This window comes from Panonychus citri, unplaced genomic scaffold (genome assembly GCF_014898815.1).
Source record: "Panonychus citri isolate SS breed McGregor unplaced genomic scaffold, ASM1489881v1 Contig00123, whole genome shotgun sequence".
Lineage (NCBI taxonomy): Eukaryota > Metazoa > Arthropoda > Arachnida > Trombidiformes > Tetranychidae > Panonychus > Panonychus citri.
The window spans coordinates 65,774-84,619 of NW_026515528.1; the positions used below are offsets into that span (position 1 = coordinate 65,774).

Here is an 18,846-nt window from a genome sequence, read left to right on the forward strand (position 1 = left end):
ATTGCAGATAATGAAAGCTTATCATGACGAACCTCTTTCAGGACATTGTGGTTTATTCCAGACCTATGAGAAGATCAGAGCGAAATATTATTGATCAAAAATGAACAAGGAAATTGCTGATTACATTCAAAATTGTGAATCTTGTCAATACAATAAGACTGGAATAGGAAATTCAACTCCACCATTAAACTCAATTGTTGTTTCGGCTCCATTCGAAAAGATTGGGATCGATATATTGGGACCTCTCCCTCGTTCATCGGGCAAGGAATACATCATTGTAGCCACTGAGTATTCCACTAAATGGGTAGAGATCTAAGCTCTAGCAAAGAAAGACGCAAAGAGTACCTTTAAATTTCTAATTGAAAATATATTGTGTCGACATGGTTGCCCCAAGTCAATCCTGAGTGATCAGGGACGAAACGGTTCAAGAAGTAGGAAACCTCATGAATGCGAAGTGGCAACTTTCAACCGCTTACCACCCGCAGACGAATGGATTGACCGAAAGAGTAAATCGAACGATTTGTTCAATGCTCATGCACTATTGTCAGGAACAAAATCAAACTAAATGGACGCGAATTTTGCCCCTAATTAATTTCGCTTATAATTCAAGTGTCAACCGAATTAATCAAGTTTCACCCTTTTTTCTCTTGTATGGGAGAGAGCCAATGCTTCCCGTTGATTTACAAACTAACCCCGATGTAAAGAAGACAACCCTTGGTGAATACATGAAATTTATGAATCATGAATGGAAATTTGTTAAAGAACAAGCGCAAATCCATTCTGCAACTTCGCAAGAGAAACAAGCTGAATATCATGATAAGAAGAATAAGATTAGAACTTACGAAGTTGGTCAATTGGTTCTACGCGAATTCAACCTCAGGGAAGGGAAACTTGGCCCAAAATACGAAGGACCGTTTCAAATAATTAAGAAAATGGGTAACACCACTTACATAGTGAAACGAGAAAATTCAACGGACGAGTTTAGAGTTCATGCATCGCAAATAAAACTCTACCACTGACGAGAGAAACATCCAGAAGTGGAGGAGAAACGCCTCAGGAATCGACGAAAAGAGACAAAATTGTCACCATGAGTCACGAAGAGTGGATACCTGTCTTAAGCACCCGAGATAACATCGAAGAGTTGATACGCTCACAAACGTACGATGACGAGATCCAGATAATTGAACCTGAACCTCAAATCCCATCTTACCTTATAGCTGAACCCATTGTAAACCCTTTTAAGCTAACCTCCTACCTATTTTTAGACACCAATGTAGTCAGAGATTACGAGTGCATCATCTGTCAAAATTTAGCAGAAAACCCATGTGTACATAAGGAAAACACTAGTTGTAAAGTTATGTTTTGTAGCTCTTGTCTTTAGATTAGCAGAGTCGAAATAACTTCGAGTGCCCCGCAAGATGTGATTTACCCTTCAACCGCAGCCATCTGCGACATACCGGTCCTGTTTCAATGAATGAATTTCGCAAGTTACTAGTTCAATGCCCAGATAAGGAATGTAATCAAATCATGACGGTAAGACGGTACAAGGTCCACGTCCAGAGAAAACATCAAACAAATTGGCTTTGACCAGTGGACTGGTCACCATAACGTCGGGGAAATGTTGGCAACCAACATTGCCAACTCTAAAAAAAGATGAAGATGAGGATGACGAAGATGATGAGGATGGAGTTGAGGATGAAGATAAAGAAGATGATGATAAAAATATAACTGAAATTGTATTAATTAGAATAGGGATCCCATCCCAACAACAATAAAAGTCTATTACATTTGAAATATGTGAAGTGAAGGTGACTGCAAGGTCAACAACTCTTAATGATAAATTATTTCTTTGTAGCAGTTTTTCATATAATTTGAATTTAGATTTATATTGTAACACTTTGATTATTCTCACGAGATAATAAATAATTTCAATCATAGACTATTCCTTAGCTATACAGACTTTTTAAACAAAGTCTGGTCTCTGCCTTAGGGATTTCAGAGAGAGCAGATTGCACTTGGTACCTGATATTGTATGTGAGGTTGTAAGTTCGATGAAAGTGTTGGTGTGGAAGGGGCGAAGTTGGTCCTCTCTGCCCTCAGTCAAAGACCCGACAATTTTTACCCTATGATGCTTCACCTCCACGTGGTGTATGGTGGTAACAATGATGCAAATCATTGGCTAACGAAGCTTTATTTTGCACAATGACATACCAATAGAAGTTTATTGAAAAGATAAAAAGATGAACAAAAATTGAAAAGAATTTGAAAAATTAAATCGAAGTACATTTGCATCATAGGTTTATTTACTACTTACTATAGAAATATGTTTCGATTTCTTTTATCAACTGATATTTATCAATATTCTGATTATGAATCAAAGTTCCAGTTCTATATTAATCTGATTGAATTAATAAATTATCTCAATCAAAATTATAATTCATTATCAAAATTAGTAGTTTTTTATCTTCTTGTTTTCCTTCAGGACATATTTAATTTTTTTCAATAAAACGCTTTTCATCAAAAGCTATTTTTACCGATGTTTTGCGATTTTCTCAGCAACTAAAAGTCGAGGAGACACGATACTTGTTTGTCATATCAAAAGATCAAGGTCATTCAGGTCATCGGTAAAATAACAAGTTTCAAGGCCATCTGAATTTACGTTAATTTACGTACGGTAATTTTACGAAGAAGAATATTCAGAGACACTACCCACAAGTTTTTAGGTTTCTATGAGCTTTGCAATGCACGTTATGCTAAATTTATTACATGGAAGATTTTCAGCAGTTATTCAATTAAACTGTAATATCTCAAGATCTGTGGCAGCAAGGATATCTTAACTCATTTTTCAGGATTAAAAAATGTGATGAATAACTGTAGCAACATATATAAAAAAAATAAAAACATACTAACACAATTAACAAAGCCGATTCCAAATAACATCATAAGTATTCATCATGGTAAGTTGTTATATTTTTCATGTGAATATTTGCGACATCTGTTCAATTTTTTATCTTTTATTTCTAGTTAACACTGGCAGAGAGACAGCTGACCAACGAAAGTTTTGGGTTAATGGTATGAGGTACGCATCCTAGAAAATGAACGAAGGATGGACAAAGGAGTTCATGGCAAAATTCACGTCCAAAAAAGAATGATTGAGACCGAGATGAAACACAATGGAAAGACAGAAGAAAAAAATGTTATCCTGGTTAATATGAAAAACATTTTATACATGGAAATAAGAAATCGTTTTCTATTTTTGTAAAAAAGTTCAAAGAATTTAAACATTTTGTTGATTAATTACTTGCATAGTCTCGCCATATTTGATCAGAATTGGTTATGAGTTGGTTAGAGCTTTCCCTTGTTAGTTTATCTTCAGTGATAATCTCCTCTTCTTCCCAAGGCTGATCTATACGTCCAGTTTCTTTAATCAGTGTTGCAGAGATAAACACATCTGTAAGAAACAATGAACCTTTGAGGGTCCTCGATGAATAGATGAGTGATATATGATAGCATTTCCATCAAATAAACAACACCGAGAATTAGAGCAATTACTGTTGGAACAATATTTTTATAGACCATCGAGTCTCCGATTTCTTTTAGATAGAGTAATTCCATAGTCATTGTTTTCGATTGTCAGTTCTTCTATTGTTTCTGTGGCTCCAATGTCGTCTATCTTCAAATTATAGAAATCACCAAGTCCACTGAGCTCACGTCAGGTTAGATTAACACCAGCCAATTTAGGTTTGTCTTCGATGTTCTCAACTAGATCTACTCTTGCACATCTAATCTCACCATTTCTGAGTTCACCCCATGAAATAGTTGTAATTGTTGATTTTAATTGGATTTAACGATAACCAGTTTAATGTTGACATGTTGAACGTTTGATTTATAATGAGCTGTCGGATCGTTTGATTTCCCTTTTTATACTGTCACGTTTGTTTTTGTGACGGTTTTAAATATGGCAAATTAAAGTTTAATGGAAGTAATTTTACGAATGTTTAAAAGAGTACACAAGTTAAGAATTGATTTATAATTGAGTCTAACTTAAATTGTCATTGTTTCCTAAATCATTTTTCTGGTTAATAATCTTATTTAATTATTGTTTGGTCACCTTATTAATTAATTGACCTTTTACAAAAGAAAAGAAGTTAAAGAAAACAAAAAGAAAAAGAAAGAGATTAGTCGGGCCACCCGGCTTATCTATAAGAATAATAAGATTATAGTGATGAAATTCAAGTAATAAGCCTCTGGTGATGAGATTCTGGTGTTGAGATTCAGGTGATGAGATTTTGGTGTTTAACTTTTTTAATTTTGACTTTATTAATGTTGAGCTTTAGTTTAGCTGAGATTTAGTTTGACGGCAATTTAGTTTACTTACGATTCAGCTTAACTTAGTTCTGACTTAACGAAGATTCGGCTTAACTGGGACACATAATACAGGGCGTTTTTTTATCCACTACGGCTATTACACTGAATATCTCCAGAACTAAAAGTCATATGAATGTCAGACTTGACCAGAGGACTTAAAAGAATTGAAGCGCTCGACCCTACGATTTTCAAGGTCATTGAGGTCATTTAACGTAGGTTGCATTTAAAGGCCATTTCAAGGCCGTCGTGTGAAAGAGCAAATCAAATTACGTCAAAAGGCAGCTGAGATACAGACTTTTCTTATAAACGCGACTCTTAAAGTGTTTTCAGATTGAAACATGCCTATCTTGTAATCCGTTCATCACAGACACTTCAAAATAAAATCTGAGGTGTAATTTGCTTTGCTCTTTCTAGCAACGACTCTAAAATGACCTTTAAATGCTACCTTCGTTAAATGACCGCAATGACCTTGAAAATCGTAGGGTCGAGCGCTTCAATTCTGTTCAGGCCTCTGGTCAAGTCTGACATTCATATGACTTTTAGTTCTGGAGATATTCAGTGTAATAGCCTGTATGTTCTTATTGATATATCTTGTTATTTAAGGGATTTCAAAATTGTACACCCGAATTTTTGAAATTTTTATAACACAAAAAAAGGTAAGGTAAGGGAAAGGAATTCCACCACAACGGACACCCGTTGTGGTAAGGAAATGGTCAGGAGAGGGAGAGGAGAAAAATATATTGAAATATCTAATTTTTACCTTTCTTTGTGGTATATATTAACGAATATATAAAAAAGGTGAACAAAATATGAAATGTTTTACACAAAAAAAAAACAAACTATTTAAAGAAATATCAATAGTTATAAAATTGAGACAAACTATCTGTCGTTACCGATGTGGAAGCTGAGTGACCACTTAATGAAAAGGAAATAGAGAAAGAGATGAAAAAAGCTAGAAAGAGAAAGACGAAAGAGGAAAAAGAATGTGGGCGGAGAGAAGAGAAAGAGGAGAAAGAGATATAAGTAGAAAGAGAGAGAGAAAGAGAAAAGTAATGATGATGAAAATTTCATCATTACAATACCTAACCAAGGCTTTGAATTCATTGAACATATCTTGCAACCCTTTGTAGGATTTAGCAACACTCATTTATGCAAGGATCTGAGTATGCTGCGTGCTCTTCATTAAAGAGTTAGTCGAAAACTAACTTGCGACAATACTCGTCACTTATTTTGATCTGTAACCAAAAAAATCACTGTTTTTTTCGTGTTCGCAAGTCAGTTGGCAGGTCAGAATAAATGTCACGCATAATTTCTCATGCCATTTCCAAAAAACGGTTTTCAGGTCATTATTGACTTCACAGTTAATGAAGTTTTCTTGTGAGTCGGCTTTTATATATGCATGCACTGAATAGATGTGATGAACAAGTCGACATGTAATTCAAGAGGAAGATTTGAATACAAATCATTCTCAGAAATCAATCAAATAAGAAACAAATTGAGTTTTTTAAATTTTTATAAAAAAAATCAAATTAATCAGATTTATCATCAAATAATCAAATTAATCTCCAAGTTTTTTCTTTCTCACTCTTATGCTGTTCTTTATGGTTATCATTGAAATTCAATTGGGTTGCAGTGTTTCAGGGGAAAAGAACAAAGGCAAATTCAATCAATTGTCATCTGATTGGAAAGAAATAAAGTTAACAATTTCCAAGCAAAGGTTGTGAATTAAAACTAATAGAAGTGTAAAAAAAGTTTACGAAATGTCAAATAGTTTCACATCTAAATTAGATCACCAATGGCAACGTAATTGCTTGAAAATTAATTGCAATAGTTTAACAGAATGCTATAATATAAATTCATCTTCAAGTGCCTTTAAATATTAAATAGCTTGACACATGTGATATTTACCTTTGCCATTAAAAGACAAGAGATCAAGTGTGAGCTGTATAAGGTCAAGTATTTTTAATTGTAAAGGCAAACAAAAAATTTCAATGAATATTAATTTAATTGTAGTTGGTGAATAAGTACAATCTAAAGGATGTTATTAATATAAGGTTTAGAGAAGGAGTTCTATTGTTCTAGTGCTGTGTGAGAGCCATTGGGAAGCAATCTACAAATGCTCGCATAAAGCAAGAGAAGTAACAGGAGACGTGAAAATTGTTCCACCGGTGGAAAAAGTTGAGCTGTAAATGAAATGAATGAGACGGAATAATCTGATTGAAAAGAAACAGGGATGAAGATTAAATGAAAAGCAAATCATTGTGTATGTATGAGAAGAAGAGAGGAAAAAAATATCGAATGATAATCGAGGTTGATAATACATTCTGTGTACCAGATACAGAATGATTAAGGTTACGAGATCAACTATCAAATATATTTATGATTCAATCTCGAGCAAAAAAGAGGAAAAGATTAAGGATCGAATTAAGCTGATTACTGGTGCAAGAATTAACTAATAACCCTAGACTAATAATAATATTGAAAAGAAAGGTTTGTTCTCATCATCATTACAATTATCATCATGTTGGAAATGCTAAATATTTCTGATTTCTTGTTGCTGATTACACTTTCTAAATGAATCCATGAAATTTGCGATAAACAGTAAAAGCTCAAAGATAATATTCTTGATTTAGACCCCCCCTCTCTCTCTCTCTTCTTGGTGATAATGTTCAGTTCAAATACCTGAATATAAATGATAAATGAATTTCAGATAATTGGAATATTTTTGATTGCAGCCAATTCAACTGACCTCAAATTAATGGTCATTGTGTTTCGATTATATTATCATGATTATTATGTAAATGAAAAGGTGAATTTGGTGAAAGTTATTTCATCAAAATGATAAGAATATATTATTAAAGTTTATTACTCGATTGCTTTGTGATAATGGTGATAAAATATTATTATTAATGATAATAATTTGTGAATCAACTTGTTAACAGCTAAAGTGTATTTGACTTTAATAATTTTCGTATTAAAATGAGATGAGAAAATATCATTCTTATTAATAATAATATGAGAAGACATTTAAGTTTCCATCAAGTGATGATGAAGTTTAATTTGACAAAAAGTTATGATGATATTTTCATATTTATATTACAGTTTATCTATTCAATTTTCATTCTAATCTCAGAATCGATTTTTTTTACTTACTATTTCTTTTGTTTCATTCTAATAAAAATGCAAATAAGCTCAACAATTTACACTTAATTCCGAGCTTATTATGTTAATATTTACTGTTAGATGGTAGATATTTTTTTCTTTATAATTATTATCAATTTTCCTTATCAATCAGATGATGAAGGATGAGGATGCTGAGAATTGCTCGTTGCCAGGTGAGAGAAGATAAAAATAGCTACATTAGTTATATTTATGGTTTTACTTTTACATGAGAAAACTGATTACAGTTATATGGCATTGCATCATCTTCATCATCTTCATCACACTCATCATCATCATCATCATCATCATGAGTCTTTTTCTCAATTTATCTCTCTCTCTTCACTTTTTCCTCTATATAAATTATTACATTTCCCATCAATTAAATTCAATGAGCCTTAAATGAAATAGGAAACGATTTCTGCTCTTCTTTTGACTTTTTTCTCGGTTTTTTTTCTTCTCCATGAATTTCATGATGAATTCTCTTTTTCCCCAATTTTATTCAGTTTGTTACACACAAACAGCGATTTTTTTATATTATATATACCTTTTTACTCCCTTGATAACCAGATTCGAGCTGATATTACATCGATTATATCAAAACTCAAAGGCCCAATCCAATAATGAAAAAAGCAGTTCTAAGTAAACATCTTTACAGATACAATACTAAATATAACCTAATTTGATTAGCCTCGTAATCGACTGTTAAATTAATTATGGTTATTGGAAACAGTTAACAATTTACCTTATTAATTGCAATTAAAGGTAATCTATCAATCACATGCTTGTAGAAGTTTTTTTTAAAAAAGAAAGCACAACAATCAAGAAATCTAATTGTTGATTCACTTACTGTTGTCTATCAAAGGTAATCATTTTTATTTCTCTCATGATTTATAATCATCATCATGTTCAATATCAAAGGGTATCCATTAAGGTCATCCTCGAGCAAGATTGATGAAGACAGTTGCAATTGTAAACTAGATTTCATACCTGCTTTGATTTTACCATTTTTTCCAGTTTTTTCTCACTCTGAAAATAAATCACTGATGATCCATGTGAGAAGAGATACCGAATCAGTATATACTTTTGATAGATCTCTCACCTTAGATGTAATTCAAAGTTTCGAGTTCAATTTTCTAAGAGAAAACTTTTTCTACCAATAAAATAGAAATGATTGTATCTTTGTTCATAACATGAGATAAGATATGAGTAAGTTTTCTTTAGTATTATAACCCAACCAGTCGACTATCATATTCAAGTATCGATACTTTAATTTTCACTCAGAGTGTCAAAAATGATGAACTTGAAATTAATGTTCAGTGAAATGTATTTTATGTTCATGGAGAAAAAAAAGTAAAATCTAAATTGATCAATGAACAACCTTGAGGTTATCATGATTATCATCTTGTTAATATTATTATTGGATAATGCATAAAACAATTTCTTATAATAGCATTAAAAGTTTATCCAAAGAGAAACAAAGTTTTTACTTGGACATCATCATCATATTTCATGTTAATAATAATTTTCTCTCTCTCTCTCTCTCCATGATTCTTACTGAACCATCTTCATCTCCTTGGTTCTTTTGCTTTACCAATCTCATGAGATTACCTTTAAGATGATAAATCAACGTCTACAATGAACTATTTTATAGTTTCAATTGGTTCTCATACCTAAACATTTACCGTTATAATAATGATCGTCATTATTATTTCCTATTAGATTCTTGATGTTCATTATATTGCTGTTATATCGTCACATTGTTAATATAATGGATATTTATGACTCTCTATCAACTTTAGTATCACTTTTTTTTTCACTTTACAATAAGACTTCATCTTCTCTATCACAATTGCTGTTACCTTTTCGTAACGATCAGTATTCTCGTATATATATTGTTCCCCCATTCTCGAGTTTTACCTTGTATGATATGTGAATATCATCAATATTAATTGTTTTATATTCTTTCCATTGTTAAGTCAACCTGAATCTCATCTCTAGTCTATGACCAATGAAATGTCCAAGGTAATTTATGAAATTTGATTTATGGTCATTTCGTACGTTTGATGCTGATTAACTAAAGATCATGGTCATTTTTAGCTACAATGATCATTAATTTTATCCAAGGACTGAAAATGATAGCAAATTAATCATAAAGAAATTTGCACAATCAGTATAACCATCAGTGTCAATGAAACTGAAAGTGTAAGAGAAACTTTCTTACTTTAGCTCAATCCAAAGTTACTTAATTTTACCGGCGAGAAAAAAACAACAACTCAGTTATGTGAGAAAAGTTTTCAATTTATCAAGTTGATTATAATTTTTACTTAAACATTTAATTAGAATTTAAGATGAAGTGTAATAAGTTATCTGTATGAGTGAAACTTTGTTATACCTTTGCATGTGATTTTCTTTTCATTCTCTGAATATTTGGTGAATCTAAAGATAAATAAGAAGATGACACGAAATTTTCAGGGGTAAAAAGTCAAATTTGCATAAGCAATTTTCTTGGTCGCTTTTACTATGCAAATCACTTTCCATTGTCTCCTTTTCTTGTCTGTAAAATGATAATGATGATACACTTATGATCATCAACTTGTCTTTGTGTTATTATCTTTTAACTTGATATTTAACTTTCTAATTAAACTTAAATTATGAAACACTTAAGGCACTTTTTTTAAATACGTTGCAATTAAAATTCACCATTCATGATAATCTAAATAAACATATACTAAGTATATCCATTGTTTTACTCTGGATAAGACAATGTGTATATAAGATTATACTTTGTCAATGGTTATTAACAATATTGAATATTAACAGCTCGTGATAAATGTTAATAATCTTATTGTGTATCAACTTTTTCCATTCAAGTTTGAATTCTCATCGTTTCAATGGTCACGGAATTTACCGAGATTCGTTGATGTTGATATTTTAAGTTCTGCAAAGCTGATATGAAATAATTATCAATTTTTGCTCTGAAATGAAAGTAGATAATTCTGTATGTTAACTATGTCATATTCACTTCTGAGCTGTTGAAATTTAAGGTTTATTAAAAGAAGACTCAATTTCATATCCTTTCATTATATTAATCCCAACGATATCTTATTTAATCTCAAGTCTATCCTCAAAATGTAAATATCTACAGTTAATTACACTTAAAGTACAAGGATTAACTTGAGTTACATCACAAGTAACCATTAATTACACATCCCATGGGATGAAAACAATGAACAATAATAGTGTAGATTAGGCGAAGATATTGGTCAGCAAAATGTCAATTTGTGATGTGAACAATTTACAAATTGTCATGAAACTAAAGTACTATTACCGAGAACAATGATAATTGCAATCAATTGATAAGAAATCAAACTAATGATTATAATACACAAGTAACATGTTATTACATTTACCATTTTATTGGTCTATTTTATCAAGATATTAATACATAAATATTAATAATAATAATCAATAATCCTCATCATCATCAGTTCCCTTTATCTATTATTTGTATTATCCATCTTGTCTTGTAAATAAACCAACATGATGATGATGAAGATAATAATTTCATGGTTATTATGATCATCCTCTTTAATAAGCTTGACTATTCAGTATCATGTAAGAAAATCTTAATCAAAACTCAGGTTAAAATATCAAAATAAAATCACAGGAACATAAAAATCACCATGAGATTGTCTAGAAATTGGTAATTATTAACAACTAATTCACCTTTTCGACAACTTTTGTTGTTCTGTATCAATGTTAAATAACAATAATTATAATATTATTCCAATGATGATGAAGGGTAAATATCATGGTTGGATGTGCATGATGACTGAACAAGAAAACAAAAAGATATACTGTTGACATGAAGTGTATATTATTATATAAAGTAACAGAGGTTGGGGTGGGTATGATAACAGTTCATCCTGTAACTCTAGCATTATTTACCTCCTTCATCATCATCATCATCATCCTTATCATCTGCTCTCTTTCATTTTCTTTCTTCACTGAATTCGGTAGGGGATTTCATCTTACATGGTATTCATTGAAATCTACTCTCTAAATCCAGTGTATCAATTTTTTTTTGTTTTTCTCTCTTCTCTCTTGTTGTTATTTTTTTTTTCTTTTTCTTTTTCTTCTCATTATCATTTTTATCGTCATCATCAACATTTATCATTTCATATCTTTCTTTCATATGATATACTTATAGTCTTGTCACTTCGAGCAACTTTTAAGATACATCATCATAAGTGTCTACATATTTACTCGACATTTAAACTCAGGTTAAAGGAAAAGAATATTCTATTCGTGAATACCTTTCGCATATTATTCTCTCGGTATTTCAATGATATTCACAAATTCTATGAGTACTTGTTTCATTCAGCTTTTTTCTTCTTTTTTTTACCTGTGGTTTTTTCTCATTTTGGAGCTGTTTTCTTTCTCTCTCTCTTATATATTCTAATACAAACCGCTCTCTTCTTGGTTTCTATTTAATGGTAAACCTTTTTTTTCCACCTTCTTTATGTGACATAAAAGAAAAATAGAGAATAATAATAACTCAAAATTTATCATATTCAACTTTCGGAAAGAAAATTTGAATTTGTCTCATCTCATGTTTACAGAATTTTTCATCTTGCAACTTTTTCGACATTTGTAAATAGTTTTACTTTATTATCACTTTTTTCCTCTTCTTTCCAACACAATTGGTTTATATTACTATCGCTGTTTAAGTTGTAGCGAAAAATTCTGGTTTATATTACAATATTTCTATCGTGCCAGTTTTCGCTAATAATTTATTACATCACAAGTTTTGCCAAGAAAATTTCAACAATTTCCTATCGAATCTCATGTAAACATCTCTTATATTTATATTGTTCCAAAATAATTTGAATTCGTCCTACTTGTTCTTGTTTATCGTTGCTTCTTATCACAACCAATGTCGAACCCTTTATATTAATTTTTCGTTAAACCAAAGTATTCGAAATATTCAAATTTTCGTTTATCTTTATAATTTCCGTTTCCTAAATAGTTCAACCATGGATTGATAAAAACTATAAGGAAGTGAAAAAAAAGTTGATACTTGGTGTTATTATTATATGCAAATTGTTCAATGTATTTTTCTACCAATTGAACTTACACAATGAAAGTCAGATTGTAATATTCTCGATCAAATTTCCAAACATTCAGACAATTTATTTGTCAACTTTGAACATCCGATGAAAACATGATCATGATGAAATAGTCAGACATAGAAACATGGGAAGTGATGATCACATAGAGAGCAAGATAGAAAGTTGAAATTCGTAAATCGTAAAAATAAAGTAGACTAAGAGAGCATCAATTGAGAAAAAGCGTCTTTTCATCATTTGACATTCATCTCCATTAATTCATCATCGTCATGATGCTGAGCTTTTATCTTGTTCCAATATCCTTGATAAAACTTTCTCTGTCTCTTTCACTATCCACATGAAATCTACTGAACTTTCAATATTTGGAACATGGAACAATATCACTCCAGTAAATTGTTCTATCCTTTTTTGACACTCTTGGCATTGACTTTATGGTTTTTCTCGCTCGTTTACTCGCAATTGTCAATGTTGGATTATCATCCCATGAGAAAATACCAGCGACACAATCATATTAATCCATTTCTGTCTTACGAAAATCAATTAATTGATAATGAAAAATCATTAACCAACAAGTCGATTATTAAACTCATCACGAACTTTTTTTTCTCCATCTAACCTAACCGATATTAATATTACTCTGAACAATGGGAACTTGAAGAGAAAATTTTTTACTTCTCTTCTCTCTCTCTTAATATTACCAAACTTTTCCATGTTGATTAATATTCAACGTATTTAAGCTATTACAAGTGTATTTTTCTCTTCATTAATCATTAGATTCTTGTTTGCATATTATATTCAATAATTTTACCATAATCATTATCATCCATGCATATAATTCACTATCATATGGGCTATTAATAAATCGTTACCAAAAATGATGAGCATTAGTATTATGACTTATCGTCTCAATGAGATTTACATTTGGGTGAGCTCTTGGATTCCTCTACTTTCAACACCATCTCCATCACTTTATTTACCTTTTTCACTTCTTCATTCATCTTCAAATTTTTGTTCTCCTTCTCAAAGAATCCAAGCTGATGAAAAAACGAATTTAACCGTAAAAATGTATTGAGTTTTTCTGTATATAAATAATGTTCCCATGTTTCTAAGAGAAATTGTATTGAAAAGAGCAAGAATTAAGGTTGCAACATGAAAGAAACATTATTCAAGAAAAAGTATTTCCAAACCACCATCGAATTGATAATATTCATACTGAATTTCCTGGGAACTGGAGATGAAGGAGACAAAAGTTAAAAGGGAAGTGGAAAAAAGTTTCCACCCTGTAGCCATGCTCAGAATTGAACACTAATACCAACAAGCAGTAACCATTCAACATATTATACTGAAACTTTTACGTCATCCTCCATTGAGAACGCCTTCTCATGAGTTCGAGAATCAACAGAGAGAGAGTCTATTTTACTCCCACAAGCTCCCTTTACCACCTCTCTCTCTCTCTCCCATGGAAATTTGTCTCAATCATTTTATTCTTGTTCAGATTGAATTTCTCCTTTTCATCTCTGTTCATTTCTTCCTCATCTCTCTCTCACTCTCGCTCTCTCTTTATTTCTCTCTGCTACAAAATGTACTAAAAATTTTCTACAAGATCATTACCATGAGATGCTGTTAACATTAGTGATGAGAGAATAATGATGATGATGGTGGTGAAAAGAACTTGACAAAAGTTTGAGAGAGAAAAGGAGAGAGAGAGAGAGAGAGATGGAAAAGAGGAAGACTATGAAGAAGATAAAGTGTAAAATCATATAAATGAGTGAAAGAGAGAGAAAGAGAAAGAAGAAGATAAAGAAACAGTGTTAAAAATTACACCTTCTCTTTCCCAATCATTCATCAAATTCACCAGGAAACAAAACATGAATACAAACAAAGTGATGAAAATATAATCATTCCCAGTTTCTCAACTCCCATCGGTCTAATTGATATTTATTATTGATAAAGTGTTAAAACTTTCAACAAGAAAATAACCAAAACAAAAAAAAGTTATCTAATATTCGGGAATACGAGACAATATAAACGTCATTATAATCATCATCTCCATCATCTACATTATGATTTTCTTTCAATAATCAAGTAGAAAATGTTAACATGATGAAAATTTTACCAATCATAATTGTGATATTACTTAAGTTTCAGTGTTTCTCCTGTTATATATCACTCCATCTGAAAGAATAAGCCAAAATAATTCATAACTTTAATCCATTGAAAAGTTTTTTTTTTCTGTGCCAAAGTTTCAATTGTGGACCAGCAAAAAAGTTTCATCTTCACAACTCAGCAAATTAATATTATTATTCATTCATAAATTACCATTAGAAAAGCTCATCATCATATTCATTTTTATACAATAGTTATAAATCCATAAGGATCATTATCATCATCGTCTTCTTTGTTTACATTATCATCTTTTTATTGATCATTATCATTAGTGAAATGTATTGATAATCGTTAATACCAACGATTAGCATTCAACCATGGATTTTATGGATTATAATGTGATGATATTCAATTTAACACCATGTTCATCTTGGAACAATTCAACTGTTACTTATGATAGGTATGGATGTGCTGATGATCTTTTACCCTCATCACCCTCATCATTACCTTCATCATCTTCATCATCATCATCATCTTCCATTGAAACGTCAAGTTCATCCTTCTCATCACCATCTTCATCATCAGTAGTCGCCTTATCAACCTCTAAGTTATCAACTTCCAATATTTCATCTGCAAAACTTTCACTTTCTTCATCACTTGTTATCGTTTCCTCTTCTCTAACCGATATAACCCTATCAGCATCATCTTCATTATCTTCCTTTGATTCGGATAATTTTACTAGTATACGTGATCGTTTAACCGATTCTGGTGATGAAAGTGCTATCGGTCCACCATTTAACCTTTGGATGACCATTTTTATTGCAACGTCCATCGCTATTCTCAGTGTGATCACAATACTTGGTAACATTTTAGTTCTAACAGCGTTTGTTGTTGATAGACAAATTCGACAGCCAAGTAACTATTTTATCGTTTCTCTTGCAATATCCGATTTATGTATAGGATTTTTTTCTATGCCAATATTTGCGATCTACATTTTACAGGGTACATGGAAACTTGGTCCAACTCCATGTGACCTTTGGTTATCCGTTGATCATACTGTTTGCCTGGTTTCCATTTACACGGTCCTTTTAATTACCATCGATCGTTATTGTTCAGTTAAAATACCAGCCAAGTATCGTAACTGGCGAACCAAGAAAAAAGTTATCTACATGGTTCTAATTACATGGATTGTACCAACATTATTATTTTTTACTTCCATTATGGGCTGGGAACATTTTATCGGTTATCGTGATCTTGCCCCAGGTGAATGTGCAGTACAATTTTTGAAAGATCAAGTTTTCAATACGTCGCTAATTATTGGCTACTTTTATGTTACCCTTGTTATCCTGTTTGTACTTTATGGTGAAATTTATAAAACCGCTCGAGAGATGGCCAAAAAATCCGAAGAAAAAGCGAAAAAAGTTCAATCTCTTGTCACTTTAACTCGTGGCCCTGGTGGCGGTGGTGGTGGTGGAAATTATGGCGGCGGAGTTGATGGAAAAGGAGGAGTGGGTAGAGGAATGGCTCTTTCAAAGACCCAAAGTACTCTATTAAGTCAAGATAAACCTAAACCTGGAACAAATTTAACTGTCCCATCAGGTACTGGTGGATCTTGCGTTGGTCCAAACGCCAGTGTTTACACTGAGGGTTCAGGTGAACTTCAGGGTAAAGGTATAAGAGCATATGGACAAACTACAAGTTTTAATGTGAACGCTAAAGAGGGTAAGGAAAATACCACTGGCTCAGTAGCGACAGCCGCTCAAAATGATGGTGGAGCAAATAATTCAGACCAGGATCGTTCGAGTTCACCCATTTTCGACTCAGATGAAGAGTGTTCCCCTCAACCAGTAGTCGTTGTTAGTAAAAATGTTAAGAGCTCTAAAAGTAGCGGGGGAACTGGTACTTGTGATGGTGGTCGAACCCGAGGTGATAAAAGGAGTAATAGTAACGATAAGGGTAATAAAAAGAGTGAGAGTAAAAGTAAAAGTAAAGAATCAAATAAAGTGTCACAACCAACGGTATTAATACCTCGTTCACCTTTAGCCTGTTCACAAACTCATAAATTAAATATTCCGCCTTTTCCATCAAATAAAAGTAAACACTCAAATAAACAGAGTAAACATCAAGTCAACAATCAGCCATCAACATCTCAACAACCAAGACCAGAACCACCTAAATCATTGCCAATTGAATCAAAGAAATCAATAGCTGAATTAAATTACATCAGTGACAATTTGACCCATTGTGATTCCCAATTGGTTGCTAATAATGATAAAACATTGCAACAAGTTAAGGATAACATTATATCACCAAGATCATTGCAACAATCAACTAACTGTGTCAATGAGGATGGTAAAGATTCAGCAATTAATATATGTGACCCTCGTTCAGGTGAGATAGCTTTAGTTATCGAATCAAATGATGATAAAGTTAACGAATTACCAAATCGACAGCTACGAAAGTGTATCAGTAGTTTAGGTGATGATGATGATTTCGATGGAGATGATGGAGATGATCAATTGGACATTGATGAATCTAAAAGAGAGATTAAAACGATGGAAGGTGAAATTAGAGCAACACCAACAACAGGTAATGGTGGTAATGGAATACAAGCAGCAGAAGATGAGGAAGATGATAAAGGTGCCATGGTGTTAAAATTATCGAAGCGTCTTCGAAATGGTAGGAAAAAGAATAAGGAGAAAAGGCAAAAATCTAAATCGGAAAATCGAGCTCGAAAAGCGCTCAGAACAATCTCATTCATTTTGGGTGCATTTGTTATCTGTTGGACACCATATCATATAAATGCTTTAATCGAAGGATTTTGTAAGAATTGTGTTAATCATCATTGGTTTTATTTCACTTATTTTCTCTGTTATGTTAATTCACCAGTTAATCCATTTTGTTATGCGATGGCTAATCAACATTATAAACGAACTTTTTACCGAATCTTGAAAGGAGATTTTCATCGAACATGATTGGCAAAATAATAATAGACTTTTCAACCTGTCAAACCAATTGACAATTAACAACTCAATTGGAGAAACAAATATTATATATATAAATATGTATACATTTACACATGAATTATTCCGCCATCATGATCATCCATTAATTATCCATGAAACTTTAAATATAAGTCTCATAAAAATATCTCACATCTCATGTGAAGGAAAATAAAAAATAAAATTCCAAACAGTTACATTAGCAATTTACAAGCGAAAATGTAATCAAATCTGATTAGTACCAGATTAGATTAATAAAAAACACTAAATTGGTCAATTCTTTACAATTAGATATTATTATTATTATTATAATAAATTATTATCAATTGTTATTATATTAATTATTTGGCGGGAAAAAGAAACTTATTTCTTTTTGCTTTCGTTTTTCTTTGTTGATTTTTTTTTTAAATTCAGTTTCCTTTCAATTCCTTATATAAATAATGTTTCCTTTTATCATGATACCTTTTTTTTGACTCTCAATTTGTACATAACAATATGATAACATAATATACAATAGTATATATATAATATTATATATATACTTTTACTATCATCTGTTTCAACAATTTTTTTGTTGTTCATGATTTACTCATGGGAACCTGGATGAAAATGATGATGATGATGATGATGATGATGATGATGATGATTATGATGATAATATTACCGTTATTAGAGGGTAACATTGTATGTCAACCATCAGAAACACAAGACACTCAGATACATAAAAATAATGTTAACCTAAAGGTTTCACCTCAAAGTCAATTTCATTTCCATCATTTTCAGAATCAACTTTTTCCTTTCTCTGTTATTGTTATATTTATTTAATATCTCAATTTCATGATGATGATGATGATGAACTTTTATCCTCCTTCCATCACCTTTCCCTCTGAAAAAAAAGAGAAGAATCGTATTTGTTGATGACATTTCTTTATTTCTTTTTCTTTATCAACTCTTATCTCTTTGAATCACTTGAAATTTTAATTGAACTTTACTGATGTGCATCAGCATGTTTTTCCTTATTTGCGAATTAGATTCAACTGATTTAAAGGAGTTACCCTGATTATCTCAACTGAACTTTT

At 31.6% G+C, this 18,846-nt stretch overlaps 2 protein-coding genes across 2 annotated transcripts; both read left to right on the forward strand.

Moving 5' to 3' along the window:
* The first annotated feature begins 443 nt into the window (after positions 1 to 443).
* LOC128390549 (uncharacterized) lies at positions 444 to 1,019 on the forward strand. The gene has a single exon (XM_053350284.1). It carries the CDS (start codon positions 444 to 446, stop codon positions 1,017 to 1,019), a length of 576 nt encoding a protein of 191 aa, XP_053206259.1.
* A 13,128-nt stretch (positions 1,020 to 14,147) lies between these two features.
* Positions 14,148 to 18,239, forward strand: LOC128390547 (muscarinic acetylcholine receptor M2-like). The gene has a single exon (XM_053350281.1). It carries the CDS (start codon positions 15,143 to 15,145, stop codon positions 17,738 to 17,740), a length of 2,598 nt encoding a protein of 865 aa, XP_053206256.1. The 5' UTR covers positions 14,148 to 15,142; the 3' UTR covers positions 17,741 to 18,239.
* Positions 18,240 to 18,846: the final 607 nt, after the last annotated feature.

Coding starts and splice junctions, on each gene's coding strand:
- LOC128390547 (XM_053350281.1), top strand. CDS start 15,143: ATGGATTTTATGGATTATAATGTGATGATATTCAATTTAACACCATGT.
- LOC128390549 (XM_053350284.1), top strand. CDS start 444: ATGAATGCGAAGTGGCAACTTTCAACCGCTTACCACCCGCAGACGAAT.